The sequence below is a fragment of the Ranitomeya imitator genome, unplaced genomic scaffold, assembly GCF_032444005.1.
Source record: "Ranitomeya imitator isolate aRanImi1 unplaced genomic scaffold, aRanImi1.pri SCAFFOLD_1665, whole genome shotgun sequence".
Taxonomy (NCBI): Eukaryota; Metazoa; Chordata; class Amphibia; order Anura; family Dendrobatidae; genus Ranitomeya; species Ranitomeya imitator.
This window is the reverse complement of record NW_027194131.1, coordinates 9,997-28,159: the sequence shown is the minus strand read 5'-3', so window position 1 is coordinate 28,159 and position 18,163 is coordinate 9,997. Positions and strand designations below refer to the sequence as shown.

General features: G+C 45.0%; 1 protein-coding gene across 2 annotated transcripts; it reads left to right on the top strand.

The window, feature by feature from the left end:
- Positions 1-318: 318 nt before the first annotated feature.
- Positions 319-17,718, top strand: LOC138654785 (polyadenylate-binding protein 1-like). Of its 2 annotated transcripts, XM_069743510.1 has the most exons (7): positions 319-458; positions 764-858; positions 2,020-2,157; positions 2,250-2,345; positions 2,654-2,920; positions 3,149-3,251; positions 17,704-17,718. In XM_069743510.1, the coding sequence occupies exons 1-6, from the start codon at positions 419-421 to the stop codon at positions 3,236-3,238; spliced, it is 726 nt and encodes a 241-aa protein (XP_069599611.1). In that variant the 5' UTR covers positions 319-418; the 3' UTR covers positions 3,239-3,251; positions 17,704-17,718. The 2 variants fall into 2 exon arrangements, with proteins under 2 accessions (XP_069599611.1, XP_069599610.1); XM_069743509.1 differs by lacking the exon at positions 17,704-17,718 and having other exon boundaries at positions 3,149-3,297.
- Positions 17,719-18,163: the final 445 nt, after the last annotated feature.

The following is an 18,163-nucleotide window of genomic DNA, read 5'->3' as shown; positions in this document are numbered from 1 at the left end:
TTTTTAAGTGGTGGAACTTGCACTATTGCTGACTGACTAAATACTTTTTTGCCCCACTGTATATACAAATATCTACATAGGAATACCCCTCTAAGGCCACGTTCACACGCTCAGTATTTGTAGCCAAAACCAGGAGCAGGTGATAAATCCAGAAGTGGTGCAGGTGTTTCTATCACACTTTTCCTCTGATAGTTCCTCTCCTGGTTTTGGCTACAAATACTGACTGAATACTGATCGGGTGAAAGTGGGCTAAATGTTTGGAGTTTTTTTGCCGCTTGTAAATAACAATTTTGGATAAACGTGTCTGCATTCTCTGTAAAGGTATATTGAACATTCCAAGTCCAGTCACAAACGAGAACCTGAAGTTGTTGCCAGTTCTTTATACACTAATGTTTACATCAATAACTTTGGAGAAAATATGGACGATGAACGGCTCAAGGAATTGTTCAGCAAATACGGTAAATATGAATCGTGTAGCTACGAGAATCACGGTTATTTCAGAAGACCGTATTGTGGCCATATTTTATTCTCTGTATTATTGCTCCACGTCCCGACCCATCAGCGGGTCTCATAACCTGAGGTAACCGCATCGCAGCCATTTATGATGTACGTTCTGGGCCAGGAGGCCCGCTGATGGGTCGGGACATCGAGCAATAACACAAAGAATAAAATATGGCCACAATACAGTCTTCTGAAGTCAGACTTATATATGGGTTGTCCTAAAGCTTCCGAAACCTAAATTTGGGCAATACTCTCACTTTAGGGCCTACACGGAGCGTTAAAGTCATGACTGATCAAAATGGGACGTCCAAGGGATTCGGCTTTGTGAGCTTTAAGAAACACGAGGACGCCCTAAAAGTGAGATGGAGACTTACGAAATATCTGGAGTCAGGATTGGTATCTCTGTTATTGTAGGCCGTCTAAGTTGGTGGAAGATGAGCAGCAATAATCATTTATCAGTCTGTATACCACTCTCGTGAGACAGCATTCCCCTTTGTACTGTTAGTTGGGATCTCAGGGCCTATACCCCTACGGCATTGTTTTACATTTTGGAGCAGAAATTGCCTATGTGCATTAGATTCTGGCGCAGCTGCCGACTTTTCTCAGGTGAAGCTACTTCAGTCGGTGGCTTTTTTTTTCCTATTTTTGCTCTGACATCTTCTCCCTTATATCTTCATTATGAGAGAATAAACATGTTACCTCTTTTAATTGCTCCAAGGTTTCCAAACCCTGAAGCAGTGAAAAGAAGTAACAAAATACTGAACATGGGCAGAGTAATGGATTTTGACACTGCTGTGTATTATGTTAATTTTTTTAAGAGCTTTTGAGACACTTTTTCAGATGGATTCCGCTCGGAATCCACTTGAAAAAGATGATGTATGCACACAGCCACTGAGCGGAAACTCTCTGAATCCTCCTCTGAGACTCAAAACTCCTCACAAACTTGGTAGTTCCTGCTTCAAAAACTCAGCAAAAAGACTCAGTGTGCACATACTCTAAGGGGGTTTTACTTTTTCAGACATTTACTGAATACCCACAAAACAGGGGTCCCTGTGGGAAGTGGCGTGGCTGTGCGTGTGCTCAGCTATCTAAGGATGTGTACATGTGCAACCACCTCTTCATTCTCCACCTGGATGCAGCAGCCATCCACTGGCCATCCAGACAGGTTGGAGGTTGAGGGACCCCTTTTCTTGAGATCGGGTGCCACCTCTGGAACCTTATCTATCAGGCAGGGATAGCATCAGATGATTACGCCATCAATGCCTAAGATGGGAATACCCCTCCTGGCGAGGATAATATAGGTTGCAATCATTTTGCAATCTACAATAGTCAGGTGTGCACCATGTGAACAAAGAACCAGGGGAAGATCAGCTCTCTCAGGATGGGATGAAACCCTGTCCTTAGGAGATCAAAAAATGACAGTCCGTAGGAAATGGTGTCCTGATCCCTCAGGGTGAGAGATCTTGTTCTTGTGACCAACGTATGGGAGTAAAGTAACTATTTTCCTACTTCTATAAGGCCGTGAATGAAATGAATGGTAAAGATGTGAATGGTAAGGCCATTTATGTTGGAAGAGCCCAGAAGAAGTTGGAAAGACAACCAGAGGTTAGGAGGACGTTCGAGCAAATAAACCAAGAATGGATCACCAGTTCCCAGGTGAGTGACTTCACTCCCTTTGTATTTAATTTGTGTGAGTGTTTGAAAAAAATTCTGCATTTTTAATAACTTTTTTCTTCTTCTAATTTTAGGGTGTCAATCTCTACATTAACAATCTTGCAGATTGCATTGATGACAGGCTACTGCATCAGGTGTTTTCCCGTTATGGCACCATCATCAGTGCTAAGGTGAGCTCAGCTTGTATCTGCTTCTTTCTTCTTTCTATCCTCACATTCATTTTCATCTACGTAACATTAAGGGTTATACTTATGGCCAACATTAGACGTTTTCATCGATACATAGGAGAGGTGATAACTTGTGGATTTGCGGTGGTCTTACTGCTGGGACCCCATGGATCCTTTAGGAATAGAGTGATGAGTAGATGATAACTTTCAATGTCGGGAATGACCCTTTAGCGTGAACCTTCTTAGGTGAGGGTGTACTATTTATTTTCCTATGTTTCATTGTAAGGATGTCAGGTGATGTAATATTTCAGGTCATGATGGAAGGTAGACGCAGCAAAGGGTTTGGTTTTGTCTGCTTCTCCGCTCCCGAGGAAGCAACCAAAGCGGTCACAGAGATGAACGGAAGGATTGTAGACTCCAAGCCATTGTATGTCGCCTTTGCACAGTGTAAGAAGGATCGGCTAGCTCCTCTAGCCAACCAGAAGAAGATGGATCATATCCGAATTGTACCCAACCAAGTCATCAATACCTACCAACCACCACCACCTCCCAGCTTTATAATGCCACCTGCTTCACAAGTAAGTCTCCAGATAAAAACAACCTACAGAAAGCTTTCTTACAGAAACAGTGCCATCCTTGTTCTAAGGTTGTGGCTGGTCTTGCAGATCAGCTCCATTCGAGAGAATAGGGCTGAGTTACAAAACCACACTCGACGTGTGGAAAGATGGGAACTGTTACAGAAAGAAAGTAGCCATGTTTTTCTAACGATATACAATCCATTTATTACAACCTAAACTTGTTTTTAGGTCCAGAACCATGCAGGATGCTGTCATACAGTACCGAAACCGCAGGTTGTGCCAAGTCCTAGCCGGACACCACAAAGTATGTTCAATTAAGTAACAGCCCCAGGTACACCAATCACTGTATGATAAATAACAAATCAATAAAAGAATATTAAAAGAATATTAAAATTATAATTACAAGTGTCAGTGACTAGTGTCCTGTGGAGAGAAATGTGGAAACCACCACCGTACCAAGGGAAAGCAACCACAGCCAATATAGCAAAGCCAAAGAAGATCTCCCAAGCAGGAATGAGATTAAAATGCCTTTATTATATATACACTTGGCAATAAGTAACAATGATAAAAGACACAAATGTGCACAATGAGATTATTTGTATAATAAAATCAATATGAATAATAGTACAGACTGACCCCTTGAAAATTATATCCTATATTATACTACCATGACAGGTTTAAACATCGCCCCAGGATGACATATATTATTAGCTGGATTTATATATAAAAAAAGACTTTCTGCATATATTGCAAGTACAGACCTATAGATACAAAATGTGCAAAATTGGTAGCAAATAGTAATTTATGTGCAATAAAGCAATATAAAGTGCAACAGGAGGGGGAAGGGAAAAAGGTCAATTATAACCATACAGTGTACTGAATATGTCAGTATATACACCTTATTATAACACGTGCACAACTATGTCAGAAAAAATAAAAAAACTTTTTTTGTGCAAAGAGAAAAAAAGGGGGGTTATATATACCCATAAGATATGCTGGATTATACCAGAAAGTGCTATGTGCAAAAAGAAAGTGTAAAAACTGAAAAAAAGCCACAATTGCAGGTTACACTATTCTAAGAGGATAGAAGGAGTAATCCGAAACGCGCGTCGGGGTGCGTTTCTTTGGGATTCAGCTGACCTCACAGGTATATTTAAAGATTTAAGTACATCCCCCTGCATTACACCATAGTGATTAGTATCCGGCCCTCTGGTGGTCAGAGTGTGCCAGTGGTGACTTTATGGTGGTGATTTAGCTGCTCTTTTATTTTTTTGGCCACTATAATTAGTACTATTGGAAACATATAGATATATTTGATACTTTCTTATAGACCTATTTTTGTGCAGTATGGTTTAGTATACACTCCTCTTAGAATAGTGTAACCTGCAATTGTGGCTTTTTTTCAGTTTTTACACTTTCTTTTTGCACATAGCACTTTCTGGTATAATCCAGCATATCTTATGGGTATATATAACCCCCCTTTTTTTCTCTTTGCACAAAAAAAGTTTTTTTATTTTTTCTGACATAGTTGTGCACGTGTTATAATAAGGTGTATATACTGACATATTCAGTACACTGTATGGTTATAATTGACCTTTTTCCCTTCCCCCTCCTGTTGCACTTTATATTGCTTTATTGCACATAAATTACTATTTGCTACCAATTTTGCACATTTTGTATCTATAGGTCTGTACTTGCAATATATGCAGAAAGTCTTTTTTTATATATAAATCCAGCTAATAATATATGTCATCCTGGGGCGATGTTTAAACCTGTCATGGTAGTATAATATAGGATATAATTTTCAAGGGGTCAGTCTGTACTATTATTCATATTGATTTTATTATACAAATAATCCCATTGTGCACATTTGTGTCTTTTATCATTGTTACTTATTGCCAAGTGTATATATAATAAAGGCATTTTAATCTCATTCCTGCTTGGGAGATCTTCTTTGGCTTTGCTATATTGGCTGTGGTTGCTTTCCCAAAGTATGTTCAATGTATTGTGAGAATGGGGTTTAGTGTGTACGCCGAGTGTCTTCTCCCGCTAAACCTTACTAGTGCACATCACAGTCTATACAGCGATATTACATAAACTCTGTGGTCTACTATACCAGTCCTCACCATTTTTAAGATTTGCACTTGCCGTGGGGGCATGGTCTGCCAGCGATGTGAGAGGATGCATGCCCGGTCAGCTCCGTGTGCAGATCCTTATACGATCCTCAAGCTGCCCTTTTTTTCACCCTCTGGTCGGGTATACTTACCTGCTTATGCCTGGACACTGTAAACAGCCTTTTCCCTGGCACGGAGCCCGCCATGAAGAAAGGGAACGTGCTCAAAGGCCAGGAGTGCAATCTACAAGGTGGGGTCGACACAATTGTGGCAGAGAGTGCAAGCTGAGCGGGTGAGCACTAAAAGGAGGATGTGGCTAGTTTAGAAAGATTTGCAAGATCAGGAGTGGAAGAAACGGGATGACACGTTGAGAGGGATTCATCCAGACCCAAATTCCTTCTCCCACCTGCTTACTACAGATCAGCCTGAGTATGAACCAGATGAGAACCGGGGAGTCCATGCTGTTTCTCCTACATGCCAACTAGCAGCTACAGAGCCCAAGATATCATGCAAGCCATTGGGGATTGTAGTAGCTCTCTTTCATCTCTGGTGCTGCAGGTAGGAGGAATTATGAAGAACATTTCAGTGGTCAGACAAGATATACGCAGTATCTCAGAGAGGACCACAGACCTCGGGAAGAGCGTTAATGAATTATAGGACATCCTACTTCCAATGAGGCAAGATTTGCAGCAACACACCAAGTTATCAGAGGCAAATCGCATCAACCAGGATGATTTGGAGAACCGCCCGTGCAGGAAAAATATCTGGATTGTTGGAGTCCCTTAAAAATCCTAGGGCGCAAAGACCACAGAATTCTTTGAAACCTGGCTAGTGATGGTGTGTGGGAAGGATACTCTTAGCCCCCTCTTTGCAGTGGAACGGGTGCAGACAAGGCCACTACCGCCTGGAAGTCAGCCATGCACAGTCCTGGCCAAGATACTTCACTATAGGGATACCATCCTATGAAGCTCCATAAATGGTCCAAGAATCTCCATATTCACAGATTATTTTGCTGATGTACAGAAGAGAAGTGCGCAGTTCGTGGAAAATAAAAAAACAACTGTGGACAATGGTTTGCTCCTACTCTAGGTAATATCTGGCCCACCTGTGGGTTGCTGCTATGAATTCAATATCCTTCTTTAGTTTTGCTACTTTAGAACGATGGAGAATTTAGAAGGTTGCTTGGTTACCCCCATTGTGACTGCTACATCCAAGGTTTCGACTTAGGCCCTGGTCCCTTAGAGAGCGCCTGTTAGGGCATGGTCGCAGTGGCCAAAATGTTAGTGTTGAAATTTGGGTTATGTTGAAGCATAAAGGGGGCACAACCGGCCCTCAGATTGCTGTTTAGGTTTACATCAGATCTAGAGTGGTTCTTCTAATCTTGTGCAATGCCACCGATGGAGATAGCCTTTTCTGGAATACCCCTATCTATTCCACAAGGCTGACTCTCAAGGCTAAAAAGATTACCTTATTGTCGTGGAACGTAAGGGGAGTACATGAACCTGATAAAAGGAAGGCGATCTTCGATACCATGAAGAAATGTCAGCACGTAATATTATGCCTCCAAGAGACTCACATGAAGGAGCATAATATATATCTATTAACCCCAGCCTAAGTGGGCTCGAGCTATCATGCAACATTCTCCAAATATTCACGCGGAGTTAGTATTTTAATTAATCATACAATTCCCTTTCACTGTATTGACCAAGAAATAGCTAAAAAGGGACGATACATCTGTCTGCGGGGGAGATTCTATAATATTTTAATCCTTATTGATGCGGTTTATATCTCTCCTCCATACACAGGAACGGTCCTTCAGAAAATAATCGAATTTTGTTAGTAAAGCCCCTGGCTGCCCCCTAGTACTAATGGATGACTTCAACAATACGATACATTGGCTATGAGTTTAGCTGGGATGCGGGAGGGACTTACTCCTTTGGAGAGAAGTTAGAGGAGGTAGCACTTAGATGTTTGGCCATTACCTTACCCTAAAGTTAAGACTTTTTCCTGTTATTATGCTGTCCACAGCTAATTGTCCCGTATAGGTTTGTTACTATGTAATTCCGCAGCTGTGGGAATGATGGGAAGAATAGAATACTTACCTCCGAGTCTCTCTGACCACTCTCCACTTATGGGGCGCCTCACTTCACTCCTGCAAGTTTAACCCTTTCTGGGTTTTTTTGATGGTGTCCATCAGTTCATGTAAAGAACATGCCTACAATTGTGAAGATTTGGTTTTTTTTATTGTGAAGTAAGCAACAAATGGGACAAAATACCTGACAACTTCAGTGTGCATAACTATTCATCCCCCTAAAGTCAGTACTTTGTGGAGCCTCCTTTTGAGGCAATAATGGTTGCAAGTCGCTTTGGATAAGTCTCTATGAGCGTTCCACATCTTGCCACTGGGATTTTTGACCATTCCTGAAGGCAAAACTGCTCCAGCTCCTTCATGATAGATGGTTTCCTCTGGTGAACATCAATCTTCAAGTCTGGCTAAACAATAAAGGGCAGGGTGCACCACAGTATATATTTCAAATGCAATTATAATCACAGGGTGCTACTAACGCATAGAAAGGAGGAGCAATAACTGGAGGAAAGACTAATGTGTATGTAGAAAGTCCACACCCGAGGTACAAAAAATATCAAAAACTACTTTATTATCACCAAAGCACAAACATGACTAAAAACATTTAAAAGCAACAATGATAACACCCCCATCCATGTACAATAATGCATCTATGTGACCCTAGGACATGATACCGTAGGAGGGAGTACCCGTGCCAAAGACACTGCCGAGAACCAGCTGACGGTACTGGAACCCGGATGGGTAGCAGAAGGTACAAGAGCCAATGGAACTACCGAGGACCAGCTGATGGTACTGGAACCCGGTTACTAAGCAGGAGGTACCCGTGCCAGAAAGCACTACCAAGGACCACCAGACATTGGTGGAACTCGGATACCGAGAAGGAGGCACCTAAGCCAAAGGCTCTGCCTGGAACCAGCTGACGGTACTTGAACCAGGATGGGTAGCAGAAGGTACAAGAGCCAATGGAACTACCGAGGACCAGCTGATGGTACTGGAACCCGGTTACTAAGCAGGAGGTACCCGTGCCAGAAAGCACTACCAAGGACCACCAGACATTGGTGGAACTCGGATACCGAGAAGGAGGCACCTAAGCCAAAGGCTCTGCCTGGAACCAGCTGACGGTACTTGAACCAGGATGGGTAGCAGAAGGTACAAGAGCCAATGGAACTACCGAGGACCAGCTGATGGTAGTGGAACCCGGTTATTAAGCAGGAGGTACCCGTGCCAGAAAGCACTACCAAGGACCACCAGACATTGGTGGAACTCGGATACCGAGAAGGAGGCACCTAAGCCAAAGGCTCTGCCTGGAACCAGCTGACGGTACTTGAACCAGGATGGGTAGCAGAGGGTACAAGAGCCAGTGGAACTACTGAGGACCAGCTGATGGTACTGGAACACGGTTACTAAGCAGGAGGTACCCGTGCCAGACAGCACTACCAAGGACCACCAGACGTTGGTGGAACTCGGATACCGAGAAGGAGGCACCAAAGCCAAAGGCTCTGCCTGGAACCAGCTGACGGTAGGCAGCAGAAGGTCCACATGAAAAAAAAGTTGCAAGGCCGCGAGTTGACCGCAGTTACCGAAACCCACAGTCCTACAGGGGGAGCTTGTCCACTTGGCACTATGGAACCAGCCTTGATTGCCAGATCCCGCAGCCCACATAGGAAGCATCTAAACTGCAGGCACCATGGAGTCGGCTAACCCGACCGCAACCCGACAGGACAACGTATTGGAGGCAAAGTGACCTTGACACTACCCGGAAACAGCTGGCGTGCTGGAACCAGGCTGGGCAGGAGGGAGTACCCGTGCCAAAGACACTGCCGAGAACCAGCTGACAGTACTGGAACCCGGATGGGTAGCAGAAGGTACAAGAGCCAATGGAACTGCCGAGGACCAGCTGATGGTACTGGAACCCGGTTACTAAGCAGGAGGTACCCGTGTCAGAAAGCAATACCAAGGACCACCAGACGTTGGTGGATCTCAGATACCGGGAAGGATGCACCAAAGCCAAAGGCTCTGCCTGGAACCAGCTGATGGTACTGGAACCAGGATGGGTAGCAGAAGGTACAAGAGCCAAAGACACTGCCGAGAACCAGCTGACGGTACTGGAACCCGGATGGGTAGCAGAAGGTACAAGAGCCAATGGAACTACCGAGGACCAGCTGATGGTACTGGAACCCGGTTACTAAGCAGGAGGTACCCGTGCCAGAAAGCACTACCAAGGACCACCAGACATTGGTGGAACTCGGATACCGAGAAGGAGGCACCTAAGCCAAAGGCTCTGCCTGGAACCAGCTGACTAGACAACGTATTGGAGGCAAAGTGACCTTGACACTACCCAGAAACAGCTGGCGTGCTGGAACCAGGCTGGGCAGGAGGGAGTACGCGTGCCAAAGACACTGCCGAGAACCAGCTGACGGTACTGGAACCCGGATGGGTAGCAGAAGGTACAAGAGCCAATGGAACTGCCGAGGACCAGCTGATGGTACTAGAACCCGGTTACTAAGCAGGAGGTACCCGTGTCAGAAAGCACTACCATGGACCACCAGACGTTGTTGGATCTCGGATACCGGAAAGGAAGCACCAAAGCCAAAGGCTCTGCCTAGAACCAGCTGACGGTACTGGAACCAGGATGGGTAGCAGAAGGTACAAGAGCCAAAGACACTGCCGAGAACCAGCTGACGGTACTGGAACCCGGATGGGTAGCAGAAGGTACAAGAGCCAATGGAACTACCGAGGACCAGCTGATGGTACTGGAACCCGGTTACTAAGCAGGAGGTACCCGTGCCAGAAAGCACTACCAAGGACCCCAGACGTTGATGGAACTCGGATACCGAGAAGGAGGCACCTAAGCCAAAGGCTCTGCCTGGAACCAGCTGACGGTACTGGAACCAGGATGGGTAGCAGAAGGTACAAGAGCCAATGGAACTACCGAGGACCAGCTGATGGTACTGGAACCCGGTTACTAAGCAGGAGGTACCCGTGCCAGAAAGCACTACCAAGAACCACCAGAAGTTGGTTGATCTCGGATACCGAGAAGGAGGCACCAAAGCCAAAGGCCCTGCCTGGGACCAGCTGATGGTACTGGAACCAGGATGGGTAGCAGAAGGTACAAGAGCCAAAGACACTGCCAAGAACCAGCTGACGGTACTGGAACCAGGATGGGTAGCAGAAGGTACAAGAGCCAATGGAACTACCGAGGACCAGCTGATGGTACTGGAACCCGGTTACTAAGCAGGAGGTACCCATGCCAGAAAGCACTACCAAGGAACACCAGACGTTGGTGGATCTCAGATACCGAGAAGGAGGCACCAAAGCCAAAGGCTCTGCCTGGAATCAGCTGACGGTACTGGAACCAGGATGGGTAGCAGAAGGTACAAGAGCAAAAGACACTGCCGAGAACCAGCTGATGGTACTGGAACCCGGATGGGTAGCAGAAGGTACAAGAGCCAATGGAACTACCGAGAACCAGCTGATGGTTCTGGAACCCAGTTACTAAGCAGGAGGTACCCGTGCCAGAAGGCACTACCAAGGACCACCAGACGTTGGTGCAACTCGGATGCCGAGAAGGAGGCACCTAAGCCAAAGGCTCTGCCTGGAACAAGCTGACGGTACTGGAACCCGGATGGGTAGCAGAAGGTACAAGAGCCAATGGAACTACCGAGGACCAGCTGATGGTTCTGGAACCCAGTTACTAAGCAGGAGGTACCCGTGCCAGAAAGCACTACCAAGGACCACCAGACGTTGTTGGAACTCGGATACTGAGAAGGAGGCACCTAAGCCAAAGGCTCTGGCTGGAACCAGCTGACAGTACTGAAACCCAGGGGGACCTATTCAAGATTGACTGCTAAAGAACCAGCTAATGGTGCTGGAACTCAGATATGCAGCAGAAGGTCCACATGAAAAAATAAGTTGTAAGGCCGCGAGCAGGCCGCAGTTACCGAAACCCACAGTCCTACAGAGGGAGCTTTGTTATGATCAGGTTACCTTGGAGCAGCATGAAAACTTTCACTGGAGTAGGTGGTAACTATACTGACCGCAAACCCTGATCTTATCACCGCAACTAGAAGTAGCCGTGGGGTGTGCCTAACAAAACCTAGACACCTCGACACAGCCGGAGAACTAAATACCCCTAAAGGTGGAAATAGGAATACTATCTTGCCTCAGAGCAGATCCCCAAAGGATAGGCAGCCCCCTGTTGTGAATTCTGCTCTTGGGCTCCCTCCGGTGGTTGAACCCAGGACAGGGCCCAGTACTAAACGAGAGAAAGGTTTGTTAAACTATTAGATACACAGGTCTCCCTTCCACATACAGGGGTCACAGGGCAGAAAAGAAAAGGGGCCCCCAATACTGCACAGGGGCGACAGGAAGCATCCGGTGAGACTACACCAGGAGGCCTCTACAGCCATCGGTAGCACAGACATGGGAGAAAAGGCGCCCATACTCAGCAAATCACCCCCGAGCACAGGCTCTGAATGCAGGCATTGCAAAACTACTGTCCCTTGAAATGCTCTCATTCAGGCTGGTGGAGACTGACACCTTCCGTAACTTCATGGCATTGGCAGTCCCACAGTACAACGTGCCCAGCCGCTTTTATTTCAGCAGGCAAGCCGTCCCTGCCCTGCAAAAGCATGTGGAGGGAAAAATTAAACATGCGCTACTAAACGCGTCAGTAGCCAGGTCCACCTGACCACCGATGTGTGGACCAGTAACCATGGACTGGGAGGATACCTTTCCCTCACTGCCCATTGGGTAATTGTTGTGGAGCCGGGTACAGATCTTGAGAGTGGCGCTGTACATGTTCTGCCAACTCCAAGGATTGCAGGAATCCAGTCTGTACACATTGACTCCTCATACTCCAGTTCCTCTGAATCATTGCTGCAGGAGCCATCACAGTCTACCTCCACATGGAACCGTGAAGGCTTACCTGTTACGACCGATATGAACACAGTCATGGCCAAACGTCAACAGGCCGTATTGAAATTAATTTCTTTGGGGAATCGAAGCCACACAGCACAGGAGCTCTGGAATGCCATCAATTAGGAGAGCGACGTGTGGTTTGTGCCAGCGAATCTCCAGCCAGGCATGGTAGAGTGTGACAATGGCCGAAATCTGGTGGCAGCTCTGGGCCTAGGCAATCTCACTCACATCCCATGTCTGGCACATGTGCTCAACTTGGTCGTGCAGAGTTCTTTGAGGGACTATCCGGATCTTGATGCACTGCTGCACAAGGTCCGCCTTGAGTGTGCTCACTTGCGGCGTTCCAGCATGGCAAGATCGCGCATTGCAGCTCTGCAGCACTGATTCCGCCTTCCGGAACATCGCATCATATGTGACCTACCCACCAGGTAGAATTCAACGTTACATATGTTGGAGCGGTTGTGTGAGCAGCAGGCAGCAGTAATGGAGTACCAGCTGACAATGATCCAAAGCACACCGCCAGGGCAACGAAGGAGTGGCTTCGTAAGAAGCATTTCAAGGTCCTGGAGTGGCCTAGCCAGTCTCCAGATCTCAACCCAATAGAAAACCTTTGGAGGGAGTTGAAAGTCCGTGTTGCCAAGCGAAAAGCCAAAAACATCACTGCTCTAGAGGAGATCTGCATGGAGGAATGGGCCAACATACCAACAACAGTGTGTGGCAACCTTGTGAAGACTTACAGAAAACGTTTGACCTCTGTCACTGCCAACAAAGGATATATTACAAAGTATTGAGATGAAATTTTGTTTCTGACCAAATACTTATTTTCCACCATAATATGCAAATAAAATGATAAAAAAACAGACAATCTGATTTTCTGGAATTTTTTTTCTCAGTTTGTCTCCCATAGTTGAGGTCTACCTATGATGTAAATTACAGACGCCTCTCATCTTTTTAAGTGGTGGAACTTGCACTATTGCTGACTGACTAAATACTTTTTTGCCCCACTGTATACTGTGTATATATATACAAACATATCAATTAGTAAGTTAATCACCTGGAGAGAAAGCCGGCTGGCAAGGGAGCAGACAGAAAGCACATGGTAGCAGCCATCTTGTCAGTGTCCGTCTGTCGTCAATAGTCAATAAAGTCAGTTGAAAGTACAATCGCGCATGCAGAGATTGCCACGTGACGCGTGCGCGGGTCGCGCTATGAATTGTGTCTAGCAGCACAGGCCCAAAACAAAGCCGCAAAAGTGCGGGCGCCGTCACCTAGCAACACCAGGATCAGACAGACAGTAAAATACAAACACATAATGAATTTGTTAGCGTACGCGCAGTATATCTGTTATCAACATAAAAAAGGTGAGCCTGAGCGACTATATTGCAATTATTCATTGATATAAATAGATTGAATAATATATGGACTAAACATAGAAAGATAGCACAGAAAATATCAACTATGAGGCTAATATGCATCGGCAATGATTGCGATACACAGAAGCACAAAATGGCTAAAAAATTAAATGAATTAAATTAATAAAGAAGGGTGAAAAGCATGTGAAGGCACAAATTATTGAAAAAGAAAGAAAATGAAAAAAATATATAACATAAAAAAATGAAACATATATAGAGTACAGACCAAAAGTTTGGACACACCTTCTCATTTAAATACTTTTCTGTATTTTCATGACTCTGAAAATTGTAAATTCACACTGAAGGCATCAAAACTATGAATTAATACATGTGGAATTATATACTTAACAAAAAAGTGTGAAATAACTCAAAATATATCTTATATTCTAGGTTCTTCAAAGTAGCCACCTTTTGCTTTGATGACTGCTTTGCACATTCTTGACATTGTCTTGATGAGCTTCTAGAGGTAGTCACCGGGAATGATTTTCACTTCACAGGTGTGCCCTGTCAGGTTTAATAAGTGGGATTTCTTGCCTTATAAATGGGGTTGGGACCATCAATTGGGTTGAGCAGAAGTCTGGTGGATACACAGCTGATAGTCCTACTGAATAGACTGTTAGAATTTGTATTATGGCAAGAAAAAAGCAGCTAAGTAAAGAAAAACAAGTGGCCATCATTACTTTAAGAAATGAAGGTCAGTCAGTCCGAAAAATTGGGAAAACTTTGAAAGTGTCCCCAAGTGCAGTTGCAAAAACCATCATGCACTACAAAGAAACTGTCTCACATGAGGACCGCCCCAGGAAAGGAAGACCAAGAGTCACCTCTGCTTCTGAGAATAAGTTTATCTGAGTCACCAGCCTCAGAAATCGCAGATTAAAAGCAGCTCAGATTAGAGACCAGGTCAACACCACAGAGTTCTAGCAGCAGACACATCTCTACAACAACTGTTAAGAGGAGACTTTGTGCAGCAGGCCTTCATGGTAAAATAGCTGCTAGGAAACCACTGCTAAGGACAGGCAACAAGCAGAAGAGACTTGTTTGGGCTAAAGAACACAAGGAATGGACATTAGACCAGTGGAAATATGTGCTTTGGTCTGATGAGTCCAAATTTGAGATCTTTGGTTCCAACCACCGTGTCTTTGTGCGACGCAGAAGAGGTGAACGGATGGACTCTACATGCCTGGTTCCCACCGTGAAGGAGGACGTGTGATGGTGTGGGGGGTGCTTTGCTGGTGACACTGTTGGGGATTTATTTAAAATTGAAGGCATACTGAACCAGCATGGCTACCACAGCATCTTGCAGCAGCATGCTATTCCATCCGGTTTGCGTTTAGATGGACCATCATTTATTTTTCAACAGGACAATGACCCCAAACACACCTCCAGGATGTGTAAGGGCTATTTGACCAAGAAGGAGAGTGATAGGGTGCTACGCCAGATGACCTGGCCTCTACAGTGGTTTGGAGTGAGCTGGACCGCAGAGTGAAGGCAAAAGGGCCAACAAGTGCTAAGCTTCTCTGGGAACTCCTTCAAGATTGTTGGAAGACCATTCCCGGTGACTACCTCTTGAAGCTCATCAAGAGAATGCCAAGTGTGTGCAAAGCAGTCATCAAAGCAAAAGGTGGCTACTTTGAAGAACCTAGAATTAAGACATCATTTCAGTTGTTTCACACTTTTTTGTTAAGTATATAATTCCACATGTGTTAATTCATAGCTTTGATGCCTTCAGTGTGAATTTACAGTTTTCAGAGTCAAGAAAATACAGAAAAATCTTTAAATGATAAGGTGTGTCCAAACTTTTGGTCTGTACTGTATATAAGAAAGTTAATGAAAATAAATATAAAAAAATAATAATAAAATAATAATAAAGAGATAGATGATGTAATAGAGTAAGATAACACAGAACCACATGAGAATATTTAATAACTATCACACTGTATAATGCATACTGAATCTTTATTGAACCATTAGGCAAAATACAAAAATACAAAAAAGAAACCCGAAAGTCTCCTTCAACAAACTGCCCGAGACTAAACATGACTTTATAAATAGATGAAAAAGGTCAAAATGCAGGGAAAAAAATCTGAAACAAATCGAGGAGGCTGGCCCATGACAATACATGGTACATATACATAAGTCTCAAGTCGTACTGAACTGCCAATCATCCACGATTAATGATCCAGAATATAGGAAACAAACACTTGTTAGATAAGTGTCGGACCCAGCTGAACAATTAGAATAAAGGAAAACTCAAAAAAACATAAATGAAGATATGGTACTGTGAATAGACGCTTCAGGAAAGAGATCTGATGACTAGAAAATAAGGCCGGGTTCACATTGCGTTTACAGCAGCCCGTTCAACACATACGTTAACGGGCTGCTGATGCAAGTGCCGGTATGGCAGCACGCTAGCGCAGATAGAGCATCTGCTAGCTCTATCTGCGCTAGCAGTGACGGACTAGGAAACGCTGCAGCCCGCGTCTCAGGGTCCGTCACTCAATGACGGCACATCCCTAGCGCACGCCCATTGTGCGATGCATCCCACATAGGAATTAATGGCGGCCTTAACGGACTACGTTACACCGTGTTTATGCCGCGGTGTAACGTAGTCCGTATAACGGGCGCCCATAACGCAATGTGAACCCAGCCTAATTCTCTGATGAAAATAGCCATAATACTCCAAGCAAGCACCAAGGTGAGAGTAAGATGTAAATCCTCTCCAGGGAAAGTGAATGTGCTTCCATCACAGAACAACGAATACCAATGTCTACTGGTCCAGGGTATATCTAAAAAAAATAGAAATAGAATAGAGATGAGCCATATAACTAAACAAAAAGACATATAATTATGGTGTGTATTTTAACCATAGAACCCAGAAAACGAGAATTCCTCCTTTAGACCTCCAGGGGACATGCTCTTTAAATTGAAAATCCAACGGGACTCCCGGCGAAGGAGGTCCTTAGTTGGATTCCCACCCCGAATGTTGCCAATAACCTGGTCCACCATCATTACACGTATTTTGTGATGTCTACTCCCATGGTGTTCTATATTGGAAATGTGCTGCTGAATTCTGCGTTTGATTTCTTGGCTACTTTGTCCCACATACTGTATATCTTTGGGCATTGACAGATAAGAATATATATCACACTAGATGGTGGCCTGATCCTAACGCATCGGGTATTCTAAAATATGTGGACAGAACTTGTTCAGTAAACGTGACTAAACTATGTGGCACTGTGACTGACAGAACTTGTTCAGTAAACGTGACTGAACTGCGTGGCACTGTGACAGACAGGACTTGTTCAGTAAACGTGACTGAACTACGTGGCTCTGTGACTCACAGAACTTGTTCAGTAAACGTGAGTGAACTGCATGGCACTGTGACTGACAGAACTTCTTCAGTAAACGTGACTGAACTGCGTGGCACTGTGACTGACAGAACTTGTTCAGTAAACGTGACTGAACCACGTGGCACTGTGACTGACAGAACTTATTCAGTAAACGTGACTGAACTGCATGGCACTGTGACTGACAGAACTTGTTCAGTAAACGTGACTGAACTGCGTGGCACTCTGACTGACAGAACTTGTTCAGTAAACGTGACTGAACTGCGTGGCACTGTGACTGACAGAACTTGTTCAGTAAACGTGACTGAACTATGTGGCACTGTGACTGGCAGAACTTGTTCAGTAAACGTGAGTGAACTATGTGGCACTGTGACTTACAGAACTTGTTCAGTAAACGTGACTGAACTATGTGGCACTGTGACAGACAGGACTTGTTCAGTAAACGTGACTGAACTGCATTGCACTGTGACTGACAGAACTTGTTCAGTAAACGTGAGTGAACTATGTGGCACTTTGACTTACAGAACTTGTTCAGTAAACGTGAGTGAACTGCATGGCACTGTGACTGATGGAACTTGTCCAGTAAACGTGACTGAACTACATCACACTGTGACTGACACACTATGACTGCGCCTGTCGCTGATTGATCGTGTGCGGCTGGCGCGACCAATCAGGGACGCGGGATTTCCATTACAAACAGACAGAATTAGACAATATAGTAGATTCCTCGAGCGACAGTTTGAATAAGGTTTAAAGTGCCTGGAAACATTGGGAGGGTAACATTATCAGCTGCAACCATGTAGGGGCAAATATTGCAACCACCACATGGAAATGACTCCGTGAGGTGATTCCCCGTGCCCAATCTAGTGGTTGGTCGTTAGTTGATTCTCTTTCTCGTTTCCAGTTCGAGCGTTTCCGGTCTTTGGCTCCGGAGGCAGAAACCATCGGTTTGGATTGCCCAGCGGACCTTTGGCTCGTGGCATCGGGGATGCTGAAGATCTGATAAGGTCGTCGTTGGCTCCCAAAACATGGGAGGCTTATCAGATGGCTTGGTCTTCTTGGGAAGGGGTCTTGGCATCCTGCCCGGGTGGAGGTAATGCTGATGATCAGGTGGGGATTTTGTTGTCCTGGATTAGCCGTGGTTTGGATGAGGGTTGGTCGTGGGCGAAGGTATCACGCTTGCTGGCGGCTTTGGCGTTTGGTTTCAAATTGAGGGGGCAGTGTGATTTGTCTAAAGCTTTCCTGGTGAGGCAAGCCGTAAAAGGTTTCCGGAGACAATATGGTAGGTTGGATTCCCGGCGTCCCGTGTCTTTTGCGATGTTGGAGCGATTGGGTGAGATTTTGGGGGACTGTTGTGGGTCACT

Bases quoted from the DNA above. Each gene is read 5' to 3' on its own strand.
- LOC138654785 (XM_069743510.1), top strand. From the start codon at position 419: ATGGACGATGAACGGCTCAAGGAATTGTTCAGCAAATACG. The intron at 2,158-2,249 runs GTGAGTGACTTC...TTCTAATTTTAG, and splicing joins AATGGATCACCAGTTCCCAG to GGTGTCAATCTCTACATTAA. The intron at 2,921-3,148 runs GTAAGTCTCCAG...ACTTGTTTTTAG, and splicing joins TAATGCCACCTGCTTCACAA to GTCCAGAACCATGCAGGATG.